Source organism: Aethalodelphis obliquidens, unplaced genomic scaffold (genome assembly GCF_003676395.1).
Source record: "Aethalodelphis obliquidens isolate GAN/ISIS:26980383/991018 unplaced genomic scaffold, ASM367639v1 scaffold7, whole genome shotgun sequence".
NCBI classification, from domain to species: Eukaryota; Metazoa; Chordata; class Mammalia; order Artiodactyla; family Delphinidae; genus Aethalodelphis; species Aethalodelphis obliquidens.
In genome coordinates, this window is record NW_020837951.1 from 42,573,720 (window position 1) to 42,595,893 (window position 22,174).

General features: G+C 36.7%; 1 protein-coding gene across 3 annotated transcripts in view; it reads right to left on the reverse strand.

Moving 5' to 3' along the window:
- Positions 1-22,174, reverse strand: part of VPS13A (vacuolar protein sorting 13 homolog A) — a 237,350-nt gene that overhangs the window by 100,968 nt on the left and 114,208 nt on the right. For all 3 annotated transcript variants that reach the window (XR_003432630.1, XR_003432629.1, XM_027105654.1), the window contains exons 32-34: positions 17,772-17,939; positions 16,142-16,446; positions 2,545-2,692 (exon numbers count right to left, since the gene is read on the reverse strand). Coding sequence is in view for 1 of the 3 variants with exons in the window: in XM_027105654.1 (XP_026961455.1) it covers positions 2,545-2,692; positions 16,142-16,446; positions 17,772-17,939 (621 nt within the window). In the remaining 2 variants the exon portion in view is untranslated. The remainder of the gene's footprint in view (positions 1-2,544; positions 2,693-16,141; positions 16,447-17,771; positions 17,940-22,174) is intronic.

The window sequence follows — 22,174 nt, forward strand, 5'->3', positions numbered from 1 at the left end:
TCCACTTGAAGAATGCAACACACTAACTCAAAACTCCATGTGCTACAAATTTAGCCTAAAACCACTAGCATAAGACCTGTCTTGAAAGCTGTGACTGTTAATTTTATGTCAACCTGACTAGGTCGTAGTATGTAGAGATTTAGTCTAGATGTTATTATTCTAGATGTTATGTGTATGTATATATATGTATATATTATATAATATATATATAAAGAAACACACACATATATATATATACATATATGTATATATGTATATGTATATATATATATGGTCCTGCAGACCACCTACAAATGCCCAGCTGTCTTCTGGGGCAGATCCACTAGAATGAAATTGAGTCTTCCCCTATCAAGAGACACCCGAGGAGTTAGCAGCTGTTGCAGCCCACCTTAGGGGACCACATATTTGACTCCCCCTGGATCTCAACTTCAGAGTTAGGGAGAGGTTAAAACTGAGTCTTCAAGAAGTCAGTCTAATGCATCCAGACCAAGAGTATTCACACACATACACACACACACACACACACACACACCACATATCCTATTGGTTCTATTTCTCTGAAGAACTCTAACACAACAGCAATTCAGTTAAAAAAAAAAAAGACCTGTGAGTTTTAAATTGGTATGTCTAATAACCTCAAAGGGATAACTTTAATTCCACAAAATTTAACAGTTTCATTTGCATCGGGCTTCCTTTGACTACATTTCAAAAGTGATAAACTAATCTAGTGTTTTAAGATTAATTCCACGTGTACCTTATTCCTGCTACTTATGTTTTGTTTTTAAATTTTCATTTATTCATGACACTTATTTTGTGATTATTATGTAGCAGGTATTGCAAAAATAGTATATTCATATAAATTAATAAAATGAAATTAAATATTACAACTTCTAAACCATAGTCTTTCAATTAGTGCATGTTTACTGAATACCCCCCAAATAACTGATATTAATCATTACTCTTCACTCTTGCCAACAACTCAGTACAGGAAGCTGGAAGAACTGTAAGGATTCAAGGAATACTGGTCTGTGGCTCCTGCATTTCAGGACTGGCTGTGTATGCTACCACCGAACATCTGACAAGTCAAAAATCACAAACTGCAGCACTTAGCCTGGATGCATTAGAGTAACCGATTCTAGCCTCTTTGTGATGCAGAGGATGATGTCCAAGAGGGTTCCAATGTGTGAACCTGGGGGTGAGCCACAACAGCTGCTAACTATTCAGACAGATCACTGCAGGGGAAGACCCAATTTGATCTGTCCTGGAAGGCAGCTGGGCATTTGCAGAAGGTCTGCAACATCATCTGAACATTCTGCATGGATTTTCTCTGGAGAAGAGTGAAGGAAAATGGTGTCCCAGCCGCCCCACACAAATCTGCCTAATGACTGGGCCCAGTGGGGAGAAGATTTGCCCAGTATGCTAGGTAGAACTTGCTACTTATGTTTTATAAGTTTCTAACTGTTGTCTTACCAATACAAAGAGACTTCAATTATTTATCTTAAGAAGATATGGCCCATTTATAATTTAAGGAGTCCATATGATCTTATACACAGAATTTAAAGATCTTGAGTTGAGATCATCATGTTTCATTTGTTTTACATCTTTATTGGAATATAATTGCTTTACAATGGTGTGTTAGAGATCATCATGTTTTAAGTTTTAAATACATTTTTAAGTTACAAATCTGAAATTTTTTAAATGATGATTTTCTCTTTTTGAATATAATTTTTATGGGGAGAAACAGAAAGGGAAACAGGGGGGTGAAGGGAGGGAATAGAATCTGTTAAGTAGGTTTCTTAAAGAAATCTTCCAGAAAGAGTGTGTGTTGCTGTCACTTTAGCAAAACATGTGATACAGTTTTGACTTCCATCCAGTCGAGAGGTAAAAATACGAACTTGTGGATAGTTACACTGGAGATCTGTGACACGATATCAACCAATAGGGAATTAAAGTTACGTCTAAATTACTAACCATTTGCCATTTTCATCTTCAACCACTCTATTCTTCTAGGACCTTTGCTACGTTACTTCATATATTCCCATAGCTTCAAATACCATCTATAATCTGATGATTTCCAAATCATTATTTCCAGCCTTAGACCTCTCCACTAACATCTTTATTAAAATATCTAACTGACTACTTACAGCACCATGTCTAATATTTGTTTCCTTCATGATATTTACCATAATTTAGAACTATTTTAATTGTGTGCCTGTGTACTTTTTTACGGTCTATCTCACCTCTGGACCACCACCACCACCAACCCCTGCATTACACTGGTAAATTCCATGAAACCAGAGATAATGTCACAACTTCTTTGCCACAGGATCTCCAATATCTGGCACAGGGTCTAACACTCAGTAGGCACTCAAATATTTGTTGAATAAATGAATGACAAACATTCAATGCATTCTAGGTTGTATGCTATTATTTCATTTGTGACCAAGGTAATTAATATATAACTTATACACACAAAATGACTTATGTCCCCAAGCAATATTTTTTAACAAACAAAACAGGAATCAATAAGCATTCAAAAGTTACCTCCATGGGCTTTAGTTGAGCATTTACATTAAAACAAGGAACTTCCTGGTACCACTCCCAGGATAAATTTCGCTCAACAATCACCTCAAGATTTAGTGGCAATAGTAGATCCAGTACTTCCTGGTATGCATCATTAATAAATTGAGACCTATAAGTAAAAATAAAATTGTTTTGAATAGTTTCATACAAAATCAGATAGTTAAAAAATTAATCATTTTATATACAAATAATAGAAATCAATAATTTTGTGTGTGTGAAGAGAAAAATAAAATCGAACAGGCTTTCCATGTAAAATGAGAGATGAAAGTCACACACTTTCAAAGTCACCCACTAGAAACCTACAAGAAACCTGGGTGACTTTCTCTGAGGTGAAGTGTTCCATGTTGAAGAAAAATGAATTTTTTCAATAGGATTTTGCAATATGTTAAAAAGCGCCAAAAATATACAAGTTGAACCGGTTTGCAGTGCAGAAATTGAGACACAGAGGTAGAGAACAAACGTATGGACACCAAGGGGGGAAAGTGGCGGGGAGGGGTGGTGGGATGGTGTGATGAATTGGGAGACTGGGATTGACATATATACACTAATATGTATAAAATGGATAACTAATAAGAACCTGCTGTATAAAAAAATAAAATAAAATTCAAAAATAAAAAAATATATACAAGTTGGACAATAAACTCTTAAAATGAGAATTATCTCTACATCATCTATAAACATACATTACACGAGACATTATGAAAACATTTAGGGGCTTCCCTGGTGGCGCAGTGGTTAAGAATCCGCCTGCCAATGCAGGAGACATGGGTTCGAGCCCTGATCCGGGAAGATCCCACATGCCACGGAGCAACTAAGCCTGTGCTCTATAACTACTGAGCCTGCACACTAGACCCTGCGAGCCACAACTACTGAGCCTGCGAGCCACAACTACTGAAGCCCGTGTGCCTAGAGCCCATGCTCTGCAACAAGAGAAGCCACCGCAACGAGAAGCCCGCACACCGCAACGAACAGCAGCCCCTGCAACTAAAGAAAAGCATGTGTACAGCAACGAAGACCCAATGCAGTCAAAACTATATAAATTAATTTAAAAAAAAATGAAAATATTTTAAATTCACTGATTTACACATGTTAGCCGATTACCACATATCCCCTTACTTCATAAGAAACCAGTTTGCACCATATGAAATTCCTATTTCTATGGATCAAACATACTTGAATATGGACAATTTCATATTAAGTTGAACCATATTGGCCTTTCCAAGTACTTATAAGGGTAGGACTGATGCTCAGGAATGATGAAAAGAGTAGTAGGTTACCAAACCCCTTTCAAGTGACATGTGACCAAAGAAGCCTCCCATTATACCTTCAAATGACAATCTCAAGGTGGTACTCCTCAATAATACATTTATATTTTAATTGGCAGCAAATTCCAAATTCTTCAACTAGGGAATGAAGCTATGACTGTAGAATTTACATATCACTTATTCAATTGGAGAGAAATATGGGAGTCACCAGGGATCTCCTAGAATTCCTAGCATCATATCATTGAATGTATTAACTATAGGGTAACATTATACTTAGCATGTATGCATCCTTGCAATCTCCCTTAATGGTACTAAGTTAAGGAATCTAAAAGCTCTAAGCGGATACTACATGTACAATTTTAACAAGTGAATATGAAAATATATAGCTATGCCATAAGTCATTAAGTCACCTTATATTGTTAAAAAGTTATGCTGTTTCCAATTCATCACTGTAATAAATAATACTTGGTTCATTATCTTTGTACATGTCTTTGAGTAAATTTCTTCCTCTGGACTAATTTCAAGAAATATTAACTGCTGTGTCAAAAGATTACTTCCTCTGGAAAAACCTTTCCTTACCAGTACTAGTCTTCCAGGGAATTAAAATTTTTTCCATTAGGAGAATTTTGTAAAGACTGAAAGAAATGGAAATCCAAAGGTGCAATGTCTGGTGAATACGGCGGATGAATCAGAACTTCCCAGGCAAGCTGTTAACAGTTTTTGCCTGGTCATCAAAGACACATGCGGTCTTGTGTTATTCTGATGGAAGATTATGCATTTTCTGTTGACTAATTCTGGACGCTTTCCTTCGGGTGCTGCTTTCAGTTGGTCTAATTGGGAGCAGTGCTTGTTGGAATTAATTGCTTGGTTTTCGGGAAGGAGCTCATAATAGAGGACTCCCTTCCAATCCCACCATGTACACGACATCACCTTCTCTGGGTGAAGACGGGCCCTTTGGTGTGGTTGGTGGTGGTTCATTTCTCTTGCCCCATGATCTCTTCCATTCCACACCGTTGTACAGTATCCACTTTTCATCGCCTGTCACAATTTGTTTTTAAAACAGAACGTTTTCATTACGTTTCAGTAGAGAATCACATGTGGAAATATGGTCAAGAAGGGTTTTTTTTGCTTAACTTATGTGGAACCCAAACATCAAAGTGATTCACATAACCAAGCTGGTGCAAATGATTTTCAACGCTTGATATGGATTTTTTGAGTATGCTGGCTGTCTCCTGCATGGTATAACGTTGACTGTTCTCAATTACTGTTTCCATTTGATCGCTATGAACTTCAGCTGGTCTACCCGACCATGGAGCATCCTCCAGCGAAAAATCTCCAGCACAAAACTTCACAAACCACTTTTGATCCGTTCGATCAGTCACAGCACCTTCTCCATACACTGCACAAATCTTTTTTTGTGTTTCAGCTGCATTTTTACCTTTCTTGAAATAATAAAGCATAATATGCCAAAAATGTTGCTTTCTTTCTTCCACCTTCAATATTAAAATGGCTACACAAAAATTCAACAACTTTGATAAGTCTTTTTTTAAATGCACACTGATATGAGACCTGTCACATGTAATCTAACGAAACTGTTTCGAATGAAGTTAAAGATAACTAAGTGCTACTAGAGCCATCTTACGGAAAAAACTGGACGAACCTTTTGGCCCATCCAGTACATTTAATAGGTCATTGTCTTGTCTGTAGTTTCAATTAGAATGAAAGATTCATGAGGGTAAGGACTATATTTATGTTATTCTTTGATGTACTGCCAGTACTTGGCTCAGATGATTACAATATGACATGTACTCCTCAATTATTTGCCAAACTAAATACAAGAAATTGGATCAATATATAAATAACAACATATGAGAGTATCCATCTCCCTGCACCCAGAGTGAGAATTACTGATTATTAAGATTTTCCAAATTTAATACGCAAACATTTCACTGTATTAATTTTCATTCCCTTGAATATTAATGAGGTTGAACATTTCTATTAGCTATACACCAGCTATCACCGTTCCTATAAAGAATCATCTAGTCATGTTCTTTACCAATTTTTCAAATTATCTTTTACTTACTGTCTTAAAATATTTAAGGATTTTTATCCTTTATTACAGATGTTGCTAATTACCCCATATGCTATGTTTCCCAGAATTTTGTTTTGGTAATTAATATTCAGAAACTTATACTTTTATACAGTCAAAGCCAATTGATATTTTTCCCTTATCACTTTTCTTCTTTCTTCAGTGCTTAAATTAGCAAGTTCTTCTCTACCATATGACTGGTACTTATGTGTTATTTGTCCATAGTTTTGTTTTGTTTTGTTTTTTGCGGTACGCGGGCCTCTCACTGTTGCGGCCTCTCCCGTTGCGGAGCACAGGCTCCGGACGTGCAGGCTCAGCGGCCATGGCTCACGGGTCCAGCCGCTCCAAGGCACGTGGGATCCTCCCGGACCGGGGCTCGAACCCGCGTCCCCTGCAGCGGCAGGTGGACTCTCAACCACTGCGCCACCAGGGAAGTCCCTGTCCATAGTTTTTTAAAGAGCATTACTGAGATAATTCATATAATATACAATTCACTCACCTTTAGTTTTTTTATGCTTATAAATGGCATTATGCTCTGGGGCCATTTTAAACAGCAAAATCACCAAGGTAAAGCCCCTAAATGCAAAAAACATGGCACACAAAAAGGACACTGTTTACAGCATGAGAGTTCAAATAAGAAGGCAGGGCGTCACCTTGTTTAACACCTCAGCTGGGAACAAAGGCCTTGGGAGACCCAAATTTCTTGCAGCTCTGCGCATGTCCACAAATGACTGTAAAAGTGCCATGAATATTGATTTTGTGGTTACAAGTAAGTTTTAGCAAGCAGAAATATTCACAAATATGGAATCCATGAATAACAGGGATTGACTGTAATATATATGAATAATGATGATGCACACACACATACACACAACAGTCAGCTGCTGAGTTTTCTACTGTTTCACTAACTTAATTATTTTAATTTTGTAATATATTTTAGTAGTATTTAATGTAATTTAATATATTTTAGTAGTACCTCTAATGTTATGATTCTCCCATGCCCAATCTCAATTAAAACAAAAAAATCTTTTCTACATCTTGCCCCCAATTTATATTTCCAGAAAAACTTTACAGTAATTTTGAAAGGCTTTAAAAAGAACAGCTGTTGTGATTTTTTTATTAACAGTGCATTAAATGTATAAATTAATTTATAAGAAACTGACACCTTTATAATATTAGATGTAGGAAAATATTCTCTGAAAAATTATTCAAGATTTCTTTCTGGCCCTTGGTTAAGTTTTACAACTTTCCTTATAGAAGTATTATAAACATCTTTTTAAAATTTTATATTGCAGTTAACATCTTCGCGATAAAATTATTTCAGGGAAAATTGGTTTACTCTATAAATGAGTAATTATGTTTCTAGGAATTCATCTGAAGGAAATGAATTATCCTAAAGAAATGAGTAGAAAATCATATAAGTATTGAGAAACAAAGATATCAATCATCATTATACTGCTATTTAAAACAACAATAAAAAACTTAAATTTTTAACAGGCAGATGGATTTTTTTAAAAACTATGTATTAAAATATTTAGAAAAAATTATGCACTCAAAATAATATGGAAAAATGTTTATAGCACATTTTTAAGAGAAAATTACAATCTGCAATATACAACAGAATTCTTATTTCACTTAAATATATGTGCAGATATAATAAAATAGAAAACAATTCCAAATTATTAACAGTAGTTATCTTTGGGTAGTCATATCACCAGCAATCTTTTACATTCATCCCCAATACCATTTTATGTATTTCTTCAATAAAAAAATTCTTTTTTGGACAGAAAAGAATATATATTGTTATTTAATGCTCTAGAAACATTTAGAGAACACCTTTTAAAAACAATCTATTTGTAATACAGACTCACACCTAATTCATATCTATATCATTTTTTTGTTTTTTTAATTTTTTAAAATTGAAGTATAGTTGAATTACAATGTTCTGTTAATTACTGCTTTACAGCAAAGTGATTCAGTTATACATATGCATACATTCTTTTTTTATACATATTCTTTTACATTATGGCTTATCACAGGATATTGAATATAGTTTTCTCTGCATTACAGTAGGACCTTGTTTATCCATTCTACTGATACATATAAAAGCTTACACCTGGGGCTTCCCTGGTGGCACAGTGGTTGAGAGTCCGCCTGCCAATGCAGGGGACACGGGTTCGTGCCCCGGTCTGGGAGGATCCCACATGCCGCGGAGTGGGTGGGCCCGTGAGCCATGGCCGCTGAGCCTGCGCATCCGGAGCCTGTGCTCCGCAATGCGAGAGGCCGCGGCAGTGAGAGGCCCACGCACCGCAAAAAAAAAAAAAAAAGTATACATCTGCTAACCCCAACCTCCCACTCCATCCCTCCCCACTCCCCTTGGCAACCACAAGTCTGCTCTGTATGTCTGTGATTCTGTTTCTGTTTCATAGATAGGTTCATTTGTATCATATTTTAGATTCCAGATGTAAGTGACATCATTTGGTATTTGTCTTTCTCTTTCTGACTTACTTCACTTAGTATGATAATCTCGAGTTGCATCCATGTTACTGCAAATGGCATTCTTTCGTTCTTTTTTATGGCTGAGTAGTATTCCATTGTATATATGTACCATAGCTTCTTTACCCATTCATCTGTCAATGGACACTTAGGTTGTTTCCATGTCTTGGCTATTGTGAATAGTGCTGCTATGAACATAGGGATGTATGTATCTTTTTGAATTATAGTTTTGTCCAGATATATGCCCAGGTGTGGGACTGCTGGATCATCTGGTAGTTCTGTTTTTCATTTTCTGAGGAACCTGCACACTGTTTTCCACAGTGGTTGCACCAACTTACATTCCCACTGACAGTGTAGGAGGGTTCCCTTTTCTCCACACTCTCTACAACATTTGTTATTTGTAGACTTTTTAATGATGGCCATTCTGATTGCTGTGAGGTGGTACCTCACTGTCGTTTTGATTTGCATTTCTCTAATAATTAGTGATGTTGGGGCTTCCCTGGTGGCGCAGCGGTTAAGAATCTGCCTGCCAATGCAGGGACATGGGTTTGAGCCCTGGTCCGGGAAGATCCCACATGCCGCGAAGCAACTAAGCCCGTGCACCACAACTACTAAGCCTGCCCTCTAGAGCCCACGAGCCACAACTACCGAGCCCACGTGCCACAACTGCTGAAGCCCGCACACCTAGAGCCTGTGCTCCACAACAAGAGAAGCCACCGCAATGCAACGAAGCGTAGCCCCTTGCTCGCCACAACTAGAGAAAGCTCACATGCAGCAACAAAGACCCAACACAGCCAAAAGTAAATAAATAAAATAAATTTATTTTAAAAAAGAAGAAGAATTAGCGATGTTGAGCTGCTTTTCATGTGCCTGTTGGCCATCTGTATTTCTTCTTTGGAGAAATGTCTATTTAGGTCTTCTGCCCATTTTTGGATTGGGATTTTTTGTTGTTGTTGAGTTGTATGAGCTATTTGTATATTTTGGAAAATAAGCCCTTGTCAGTCGCATCATTTGCAAATATCTTCTCCCATTCTGTAGGTTGTCTTTTCATTTTGATTATGGTTTCCTTTGCTGTGAAAAAGCTTGTAAGTTTGCTTAAGTTCCATTTGTTTTTGTTTTTATTTCTATTGCCTTGGCAGACGGACCTAAGAAAACATTGGTATGATTTATGTCAGAGGATGTTTTGCCTATGTTCTCTTCTAGGAGTTTCATGGTGTCATGTTTTATGCTTAAGTCTTTAAGCCATTTTGAGTTTATTTTTGTGTATGGTGAGGTGTGTTCTAACTTCACTGATTTACAAGCAGCTGTCCAGCTTTCCCAGCACTACTTGCCAAAGAGACTGTCTTTTTCCCATTGTATATTCTTGCCTCCTTTGTCAAAGATTAATTGACTGTAGGTGTGTGGGTTTATTTCTGGGCTCTCTATTCTGTTCCATTGATCCATATGTCTGTTTTTGTGCCAGTACCATGCTGTTTTGATTACTGTAGCTTTGTAGTATTGTCTGAAGTCTGAATGGGTTATGCCTCCTGTTGTGTTCTTTTTCTTCAGGAAGGCTTTGGCCATTCTGGGTCTTTTATGGTTCCATATGAATTTTAGAATTGTGTGTTCTAATTCTGTGAAAAATTTCATGGGCAATTTGATAAGGATCACATTAAATCTGTAGTTTCCTTTGGATAGTATGGTCATTTTAATAATCCAAGAGCATGGGGTATCTTTCCATTTCTTCAAATCATCTTCAATTACCTTTATTAATGTTTTATAGTTCTCAGCATATAAGTCTTTCATCTCCTTGGTCAGGTTTAGTCTTAAGTATTTATTTTTGGGGCTGCAATTGTAAAAGGGATTGTTTTTTTACATTCCCTTTCTGATATTTCATTGTTGTTGTAAAGAAATGCTACTGACTTCTATATGTTAATCTTGTAACCTCCTACCTTGCTGAATTCGTTTATCAGTTCTAGTAGTTTCTGTGTGGAAGCCTTTAGGTGTTTCTATATATAGTGTCATATCATCTGCATATAATAACAATTTTACCTCTTCCCTTCCAATTTGGATACCTTTTATTTCTTTTTCTTGTCTGATTGCTGTGGCTAGGACTTCCAATACTATGTTGAATAGAAGATGTGTCTAGATCATTTCTTGAAGTCAAACAAGACGTGATTAAATATAGATGCATAAATGTTCTGTTTTTAGTGAATTCAGACTTTTACACAGTTTAAACTCCAAGTTAATGAGCCTCCTAAAGGTTTAAATTATTACTGTATGTTTATAGCCTATTATTAAAATAGAAGTCTTTCATTTCAATATTTCCCTGTAATTTCTGAAATCCCTGGACTTGGCTAAACAAATCATTCTACATTTTCCTATGTCTTCACTAAATGTATCATTCATTTCTTATCTTAACTGAAACCCGGCTTTCCATGAAGCTCTATTAAAGTCTGATTTCTCTCCAACACTCTATCTACCTCAGAGTTGAGGGATACAAACCATTTTTCTTAATTTGGAACAATGCTCATCCACTCTCTCTTCTACTCCTTTAAGAGTAACACCATCCAGGTTAACCACCTTCTATTCTTGCTGCAATCTATCAATAACTAGTCAGTGTTCATTTTTGAAGACTTTGAGACTACTGAATCTCCAGTTTATAAACCACTCTCTATATTCCATTAGTCTATCAGTATTTTCTTGTCTTCAATTTCTTCCCTCTCCATTATCTGTCAACATGACTTTCAATATTTAAAATCTTGTCTCACTATCTTCAGTCACATCTGCTTGTTAAAAACTGTCTTGCCTGAATCCAACAGACTGTTGGATTCCAAATACCAAATATCAAGTACTACATGAAAAAAAATCATATACTGTTTATTCATGGTTATCAACAACATGATCCTCAACGCTACTTCAATACATTCTCCTGGTTCCCTTTCCATCGTTTTGCTTGCTCCATCTTAACCTCTTTTGAGGGATTTTCATCTGCCATTCCTTAAATATGGACATTCCTCAGCATTCTGCCCCACATGTCCCACTCTACAAATTCTCTGTGTGACCTTACTCACTTTGATGGCTTCTATAACTAGTTAAATATTATTAAACACTCCCAAATCTAGAAATCCAAACACTTTCCAATATCCAGACACTATATCTAGGTGCTTTCCAGATCTGGTTCTAGATATCTTCATATAAAAGTCATGTAACCATTTTCAAGTTACTTTGCCCATTAGAGAACTTGTTAACATCTCCACTCTACTTTTTTTTCTGCATTGCTCTGTCATATCTCGCTGAACTGCATTATTACCAAATGCTGAATTTTACAAACCTGCAAGCTGGAGTCTATTTTAACTACTCTCTTTTAACCCTGACACCCCTTTAATAATCAGTTACCTTTAATTCTACTTCTCAAATTTGTCACACCTGGTTAGTCCTCTACTACCTCACTTCCTTATCCTAGACTGAGTCACATCTAATTCTTATGTGAATTACTCCAGCAGTTAGCAAACCATTCTTTCAACTTCCACTTTTGTCTCCTTTTGACCTATTTTCTACAACCCTTCCAAAATCTAAATATGATCCTGTTTTTATGCATCAGCTCATAAAATTCATTAAATAGTACCTATCTCAACAATCTAATGAGGGAGGTACTATTTATTCATCCCTTGTAAAGACTGCTCACTACAATACTTCACGTTCCTAGCACAGTGCCTGGGATATATTACACGCTTAATAAATACTCAAATATTCAATTGATGGAAATTTCTCCTTCCATCTAAGATGAAATATCATGAACTAGATTTACTCTCCTGCCTGAAACAATTCCTCCCTCCCCCCACAAAGACACACATGCAAGATATATTAAAAAACGTTTTTCAAGATACAGGACATTAGGCAATGGACACTGATTACTGAGGCAAGAAAAAACAAAATGAGCCCTAATGCTCCAACTTCAATTGTTTTGAGATAATTTAAAGGTCATGGAAAAGCGGGGGGATGGATAAGCCAAGAAATAACCAGTAAAGTCCATGAGTTATGAAGACAGACCTGAGAGTCCAGGGAAACCAAGGCAGCTAGAGTTCATATGGTAAAATTCCAGAGAGGACAGAGCTACAGAGAAGAACTCCAAAATTGTAGTACTAAATGCATATACTAGAAAAGAAATGTTCAAATCAATCATCTGAGCCACCACCTAAAGAAACTTAGAAAAAGAGCAAAATTAAACCCAAAGTAAGCAGAAGGAATAATGAATATCAAAGCAGATATCAATGAAAGAGAAAACAGAAAAAGAAGAGAAAAAACCAAAAGCTGGTGCTTTAAAAGCAATAAAACTGAGCTGTCAAGAATGGATAACCAGGGAATGGCCAAGATAGAGGAATAGGAAGACTCTAAGATCACCTCCTCTCAGGAGCACACCAAAATTACAAATATTTACAGAGTAACTATCAATGAGGATGACCTAAGACCAGCAGAGAAGAAGCTATTTAAAAACTAAAGATATGAAGAAGGAACCACAACAACACAGGTAGGAGGAGTGTAGACACGGTATAGTAAAGAACCATACCCCCAGGCCACAGATGGGAGGATAATTATAATTGCAGAAGTTCTCCCCAAGGAACGAGGGGTACAACCCTCCTCATCAGGCTGCCCAGCCTAGAGTTCCCAGAATGACTGACTTTGAAGACCAGTGGGGCATACTTTTGAGAGAGTCAAAGGGCAGTAGGAAACAGACTCTACTCTTAGAGGGTGCACACAAAATCTCACATGTTCTGAGACCAAGGGAAGAAGCAGTAATTTAAAAGGAGCCTGGGTCAGACCCACTTGCTGATATTAGAGAGCCTCCCAGAGAAGCAGGAAGCTTCTGGTACTCACGCTGGGGACACAGACGCTGGCAGAAGCCACTTCTGGATGCTCATTCAACCACGAGGACAATGCTGCAGGCAAGCAACATTTTGGAATCCTCCCTCTAGCTCATTAACACTGGGACCCGTCCCAGCCCACCAGTCAATAGGCACCAGTCCTGGGACATCCCACACCAAGTAGCTAGCTGAGCATTGACACAGCTCCACCCACCAGCAGACCAACTCCCATAGGACCCCCTGAGCTCCTGGCCGCCCCAGGACCCAGCCCTGCCACCTGTAGGCTGACACCAGCTCTGGGACCACCAAGCTCTACAGCAAGAGACCACAGGACCCAGCTCTGACCATCAGCAGGCCGGCACGCTCCCCCTCTGAGGACATGACCTTACTCCCGCAGTGGGCAGACACCAGCCATGGGACCACTGGGCCCCAGCCCTGCCCACCAGTGGCCCAACACCAGCTCTGGGTCACCTTGAGACTCTCAACCACCCCAATATCTGGCCCTGCCCACCTCAGGGATGACACTAACTCTGGGACACCCTGAATACCGCAGCCAGCTTTGTCAGGAACTGGCCCCGCCCAGGAATCCCATTCCTGAGTATTTATCCAAAGAAAATGAAAACACTAATTTGAAAAGATACACATACCCGTAAGTTCATTGCAGCATTATTTACAGTAGCCAAGATATGGAAACAATCTGAGTGTTCATCAGTGGCTGAATGGATAAATAAGATGTGGTGCGTGTGTATATGTATGTATGTGTGTGTATACACACACACACACACACACACACAATAAAATATTACTCAGCCACAAAAAAAGAATGAAATCCTGCCATTTGTGACAATATGGATGGGCCCAGAGGATATTATGTTAAGTGAAATAAATCAGACAGAAAGATAAATACTGTATGATTTCACTTATATATGGAATTTAAATAACAAAACAAATAAGAAACGTTGACAAAAGAGAAACCAGTCATAGATACAGAGAACAAACAGGTGCTTGCCATAGGGGAGAGGGGTGGGGGGAGGAGAGAAATAAGTGTGAGAGATTAAGAGGTACAAACTCAGTTACAAAATAAATGAGTCGTGGCTATGAAATGTACAGTGTGGAGAATACAGTCAGTAACTATGTAATATCTTTCTATGGTAGAGACTTACCATGGTGATCATTTTGAAATGTACAGAAATACTGAATCACTATGTTATGATACAGGAACTAACATAGTTCTGTAGGTCAACTATGCTTCAAAACAAACCAACTCATAGAAAAAGCAATAAGATGTGTGGTCACCAGAGGCAAGGGGTAGGAGGAGGGCGAACTGGATGAAGGTAGTCAAAAGGTATAAACTACCAGTTATAAGATACATAAGTACTAGGGATATAATGTGCAACATGATAAATATAATTAATACTCTTGTATGTTACATATGGAAATTGTTAACTGAGTAAATCCTAAGAGTTCTCCTCATAAAAAAATTTTTTTTCTATTCTTTTAATTCTGTATCTATAGAAGATGATGGATGTTTACTAAACTTATGCGGTAATCATTTCATGATGTAGGTAAGTCAAATCATTATGTTTACAGCTTAAACTTATACAGTGCTGTATGTCAATTATATCTCAATAAAACTGGAAGGGAAAAAAATAATGGACACCCAGTTATCCCATAGGAAAAAAAAAAAGACCAATAAAACCGATTAACCTCTAGCCAGGCTGATTAAGGTATAAATTATAAATATCAAGAATGGGGGAGGTAACATCAATATAGATACTAATGAGTAAGAAGAGAGTATTTTGAACTTTATGTCATAAAACTCTACAATGTAGGTGAAATAGACACATTTCTTGAAAAAAATTAAAAATCACTCAAAAATAATTAATTTGAATAGTCCCAAGTTTACTAAAGAAATGGAAATTGTAGTTAAAAATCTCCCACAAGCAAATACCAGCCCCAGTGGCTTCACTGGTGAATTCTACAAAATATTTAAGGAAGAATTAACACAGTTGTACTCAAACTATCGTAAGTGTATACGTATCAAATTTATCAAACTGTATACTTTAAAAGGATGCAATTTATTATATGCTAATTATATCTCAATAAAGCTGTTTTAAAAATATTCAGTTGATGGAAAGAATGGCAGGAGGGAGACAGACCTGCCAGAAGCCAGAGAAGCAGCAAAAATAAAAAGGAAAAAAATAAATAGAATGAGATCAAAGAAAAAAATTACAGAAAGAAAGAAAAGAGCAAGTTTAAGTAGTGATGAATCCAAGTTGTAAGAGGAACAGGGCATTAAATCTAGAATAGATGATTAGAAACAGCACAGTAAAAGTTCTGGAAACTATCTGGATATTCACTTATTCTCCTAATTCCTAATCCTATGCAGAGGGAATATATAAGATTGTACTCCACTGTGTGTGTGTGGGTGTGTGTGTGTGTGTGTGTTGTGTGTGTCTTTAATTAGCGTATCAGATCCACAGCACAAAGCTGATAGAGTACTTCGGGTACTGCTGTACTTGCTGAGTGAATAAATATATTAGAAATTCTACCATTTCTTCCATAACCTTATAATTTATAAAGAACTGCAAGTAAGTACAAATATTCTTCCTCAGATAACAAATTTTACAGCATTCCTAATTACCTAATGAGGAATTTTCCAATACTTCCTAGGTTTTTAAAAACTAGAAGACTATAATTGATCTTACCAAAAAATACTTGGGGAAGAGGAAATCACAAAATTAAGTACAGTTATAATAAAATTAAGTTCCACTCTAAACAGAAAACTCAAGATACCAAAGCCTTAAATGTAAAAAGTTAGAAAAAGATTGCATTCTACATAAATATATTTGTGAAAAGCTTACCTGTATAGTCGCATTTCACTCAGCTTTATCGTTATCAAATCAATAATGGGTGGGGGGTTAATCTGACTCTCTGTTATCACATGGAATGTATTTTTCATTGTAATTAGTCCAAAATCAGCAACAAAAACATTTTCAGAAACTGGAGACTGTGGGATAACCACAACTGGGGCTTTGATGTCAACATCCAATGCCATTCTAGAACTCCTTTGTGCCAGTTCTTTTACACCAGTAGCAGCCATTTCTGCTGCCTGAACAGTTGCCTCTGCGAAGGCTTGTTTAGCTGCTTGAAAATTATCTATAAAAGCCTATAAAGAAAACAGAATTATATTCTTAAGGCTACCATTAATGAATAAAACTATTAAATGTATATTGATATTTCTGATTTTACCTCCATAAGAAAAATTTTCTCTTGGAACAACTAAGCATTATTTATTCAAAGTCTGACTTGTCTATATTAAACCGTAATTTTCTGCAATAAAGGTTGAGAAACACAAAGATACAAAAACACAGTAAAACAGTAAAAATCTAGTCCCTGGACCAAAGCAACATGTGGATGCTCCAATGTTTCACTGGCATCTATTTCCCTTTTTATCTCACTTTCCTTAATGGCTCAACAATCACACTGTATTTCCCTACACAACCACAATGGACAGAGAGCTTATTTACGTTTATAAGATAAAACAGTAATAAAAATATGTCTGTCAAGAACTCTAAAGTTTTCTGATTCCTGAAATGTGGGAAAAATACTAAATGATATAAAATACACCCAGAATTATACTTAATTTTCATGCTTAATTTCATGTTTTAATTATTTTCAATAATTTTTCAGTATAAAGCTATCACAAAAGGGCTCAGTGATATAATGCTTCTGAGTTATAAAAAGAAATTAGAAAAAATTAAACAAGAATATTTTTTCATTTTTACTTTTTTTGTACAAAAAAGTTTTTATGGCTATAGGAAAAACTGCATGATAACCTCAGTTTAAAAGATCACAAAAACAGCAACACTATTTATTTAGAATCAACTGATTATTTAGTTTATATACCACAATTTAGTTAAAAGAATGAATAGTGAAGTCATAGAGACAGGTATGACACAGGAAAAAACATCAGCTGACAGCAAGGGAAAAAAAAAACAAAACTATGAAAGGCAGAAACAGAACTTAAATACCTCAGGGAAGTGTAATATAGGGATTAAATCTAAATCCCTCAAAGCCCCAAATATTCACAGAACTAGAATGCAATAGAAAACATAATTTTCTTGATGACCAAACCAAACTTCAATTATATATTTAGCACTTTTAGTTAGAGCTGGAAGTCAGGTAAAACACTCAAACTAATAATGGATAAAGAATTCAATTAATATAGATAACATATATGATATATAATATACATATATTTAATATGTTTATAAAATACATATTTCAATTAGCTAGAACATTCCCATGTGAAAATGATGTTATATAAACAGTATACTATACATTTCAGTCATGATACATGGTACCCAGAATATCTTGAAAAATCAGGACAAAAAAAAATCAAGTAAGGAATGCTTCATCTATGCTTGATGCACAGCAAACACTTTCCAACTAGTAGGAAAGAATAAATAAAAAACCGATTAACATACTTACCAATACAGAATACAGAAATTTTGTGACAAGAACTACTTCAATGCAACCAACAGTTAAATTAACTTGACTGTCAAACACATTCATGTCTGTGTACGCAGAACCAGCAGTTGCACCCATATAAGAAACGATTCTGAAGCTGAAAACTTCTTTTCCAGTAATATAAACAGCCTTAATGAGAGAAAATTTAATTGTCAAAATCCACTTTCGAAATGATATGTCTTCAGTACAAAAATAAAGCAAACGCAAGATATACACACATATCTGGAAAATCTTGTAAGTAGTCAAGCCAAGTACAAATAAGACAACAATTCTAACTTCTTTTTTTTCTTTTTTTGCGGTACGCGGGCCTCTCACTGTTGTGGCCTCTCCCGTTGCGGAGCACAGGCTCCAGACGCGCAGGCTCAGCGGCCATGGCTCACGGGCCCAGCCGCTCCGCGGCATGTGGTATCTTCCCGGACCGGGGCACGAACCCGTGTCCCCTACATCGGCAGGCGGACTTTCAACCACTGCGCCACCAGGGAAGCCCCTAACTTCTTTATTAGAATCTACACTGCAAGTTTTTTCAAATCAGTAGTGGCAACTCCCTTTATGGGCCATGAAATCCATTTACTAGGTCTGGCACAAGATTTTTTTAAATGGAAAAAACAGAAAAAAAATCAGAATACACATTTTCATTTAGTGTGTATACATGTGTACTGAGAACTGCCATATAAAGGTATTTTTCAGTCACTGTCAAAACTTAATATAATCTATTTTCTTCATTTGAGATATGTGAATTATTATCCAGATCCTTCCAAGGAGTTTTCTCCTATCACTATACTTCTGTTCCTTACTAGTTTGTCAAGAGTCATCTCAACTGCCAAACAAGAATTACCTACAGCAGTATAATGTCTCAAACTCTGCAATACCAGTTAAAAATGGTGGAGATATTAGCAGATGTGAAATGTCAAAAATATTCTGAAAGATAAACAGAGCACTCACTAACTTAGTTTATAGCTTTCTTGACCCTCTAAATGCTAGAAGTAAGGCAGAGGGCTGAAGAATCATCAAGAAGTAAATGAATTCCAACCATGGAACAAAAAAACCTCAGGAATCAAGGATAGTTGTCTGAAGGTTGAGGTGTAAGATGAGACTAAACAGAAGTCTACAGGAATTCTGCTTCTGCCTAGGATGTAGAATGCTGGAGAGACAGTTACTCCAAACCTTAAGAACAAGAAAAACAAAAACAGATAAACTACAAAATCATAACTTTTCTTAAAACCATTAGAAATCTGAGGTCACAAGCCAACTAAGCAGCCTAAAATCTAAAGAAAAAAGGTACCTTCAAGAGAGAACCTTAAGCACCAGCTCACCTGTGGTAAGGGGCAGAAGAAAAGAGCTGTCAGATATCATACAAGCTAAGTAAGAAGTCAGATAAAATGGTAAAGGTTGACTATGAACTTATAATGTGATATACAGAATCCCTGGGAGTCACAGACACAAGAGGAGCTCACACTTAGTTGCAAGCACTTCATTGTGTGCTTTCTGCTGGGAGCTCCTGAGAGACTGGGGCCAGAGTGGAATACCAGAGGAAGCTTTCCTTGGTACAACCCTCAAAGAGAGGAGAAGCCTCCACTCTAGAAAAGGCCCAAAGTTCCATCGGATTATTTCTCTTAGAACAGAAGCCTTGAGAAACTAGCAGACAGGCAGTAACCTTGTTGCCCTCAGAGCACAGGTGAAGATACCATACCCTAGAGGAAAAGATAAAACTCCCTCTACACTCGGGGGAAGAAACCGTTCTGGGACCCATTATAGAGCATCTTCTACTGGAGCAGGAAGGCATACTCTCCCATACAGGAGCTACCAAAGATCTGAGTCAAACGCCATGGGAGGGATGGACAGGATCACCAAGAATGCCCCATTTCTGAGACCTGGAGAAACAGATCTGGCTAGACTGAACGTGAACTAGGACAAATGACAAGCCTACCTAAAACATCTTCCCACTCTACCGCCACCCCCAAATACCATCAAGACGGCAAGCTCTACGAAAAAGCAGCAGTCGACTCTAAACATCAAGGAAAGAGCCAAGAGTATGGAAAGAGAACTTTCTGAGGTACAAGAGTAGAGGAAAAGTCAACAGCATAGTATGAAGCAGCACTCCAACAAAAAATCCCCCACATAGCTGAAGGAATGTGAGGCAGTGGTATATTGAAGGGAATCATATTAAACAAGAAAACTCAAACCCAGTTCAGCTCTCCATTAACTGGATTCAATCTCTCATGTTAATAGACTAGCAGAAAAAGGAGGCACACTCACTTTCAGACATAAATACTATTCACTTCTGTCTCTATTATCCTATATATGATGTCTGACAGTCAATCATTAGTTATGAAACAACCCAAAAAGCAAGAAGAAAATAAATGACAAAGCAATCAACAGAATCAGACTTGCTTATAACATAGATGTTGGAACTTTCAGCCGGTGGATTTTGAATTATTATGATTACTAAGGTAAGTGCTTCTAGCGGAAAACGTGGAAAATATGAATGAACAGACTGAAGAATATGAGCAGAAAAATGGAAAATGGAAAAAAGACTCAAAGGGAAATATTAAAGATTAAAAAAACATGGTAATAGATGAAGAATACTTTCAATGGGTTTATTAGCATATTCAACGGAGCCAAGGACAAAATCAGTGAACTTAAAAATAGGTCAAAAGAAATTACACAAGCGAAACATAATGAGAAAAGAATGGGAAGAGTGGAACAGAGGATCCAAAGGTTATGGGACAATATCTAACAGGAATCTAATAAGAATTTTTGGAACCCAAGAGGGAGAAGAATAGGGAGGAGGCGGAGGAGGAAGAGGAGGTGAGGAAGCGAGAGAGGTGGAAGCAGAACTATTTGAAAAGGTATAAAAAATATTGAGACAGATCCAGAAAACTCTGAACAGGACAAATATGAAAATATACTTTCATATACCTAGCATACCATACACAAATTCTCAAGTCAGTCAGATAAAGATGAGAAATTATGTACACCTAGCAAAAATATCACTCAGAAAATGAAGGTGAAATAAAAGCCTTTTTTTTTTCCAGTTCTGATGCCTCCTTCCTGCCAAAAGATGAAATAATTCATAACCTGCAGACTTGCATCATAAGAAATGATTAAGTTCTTCGAGTAGAAATACAAATAACAGAATTTTGAAGGTACATGAAGAAATGAGTTCCGGAAATAGTTAGAATAAAGGTAAATACATCTCTTATAAAAAATTAATTGCTCTAAAGAAAACTGACTAAACCCCGATTGGTAGGTATACATTGTGGACTTTCAGCATACACAAAAGTAAAATATATTACAATAATATTGTGATAGGCAAGAAGTAGGAATTGACAGTATAGCACTGTTAAGATATGCGATACTACATAAAGCAGTAAAGTATCAATGGAAGGTAGACTGTAATATCCCCAATACTATTAATCAATAAAAAACAATATCTTCCATAAGTCACATGAGTGACTTGTGACTATCCCCCTTGAGCCCAACAGAAGAGAAGAAATTTTCATAAAACAGTGTTTAGTGCACAGAGGTTGTGGCCTAGGAGACAACAGGTGTAGATAAGCGGTAAATAAAACACCATACTGAAAAAATGGGTATTTTAAGTAAAAATCTGTAAATTGAAATGTAAGGTCCCCACATTCTTCAACCAACTGGCTCCCTGAATCTAGACTGTCAGGCCTATACTTATAGTACTTTTCTAAAAGGAAAATGACTGGCCTGAGAGAGGGGAAAAAAAAAAACAAACTTTAGATACTCAAGTTTTGAGGCCATCAAATCACTACATTACTGACTGACCATCTACCATGATGTCCACCTGTCCCAACTCCTGCCCACAAAAAGCTTCCAATCAGCTCTGAATATCTAGGCAAAATTACAAAGTCCTTCTAGGAGAAAGAAAGTGAAACTGTCATCAGAATCATAAGCAGCAATGTGATTGAACACTAGGCCAGAAGACACAGAATAACATGTTTAAGATCATCTAGAAAAAAAAAATGCAAGCTAAAGAATCAAAATCCAGCCAAAGTACTCTGTAAATATAAATGTAATGCAACATACAGACACTCATGGAGTACTATTCTTATGACTATGAGCCCTGCCTACAGAATCTACCAGGGAATAAACTTTTAAGTAGCCAAAATTTTGAAGATGTCGGCATAAAGACTGGTGAAAACTCCCATTTAATAAAGAAGAAATGTTTGAATCAGAATATTATCATTTTGCAATCCTTAATGAAATAATGGTTTTTAACATTACAAAAACAACGACAGCTAGACACTGTGCATCCTTTGAAAATACACAACACCAACTATGAAGTATTCTTGCCCTCCCCAGTCCCTGTAAAAAAAAAAACCAAAAATAACCCTGAA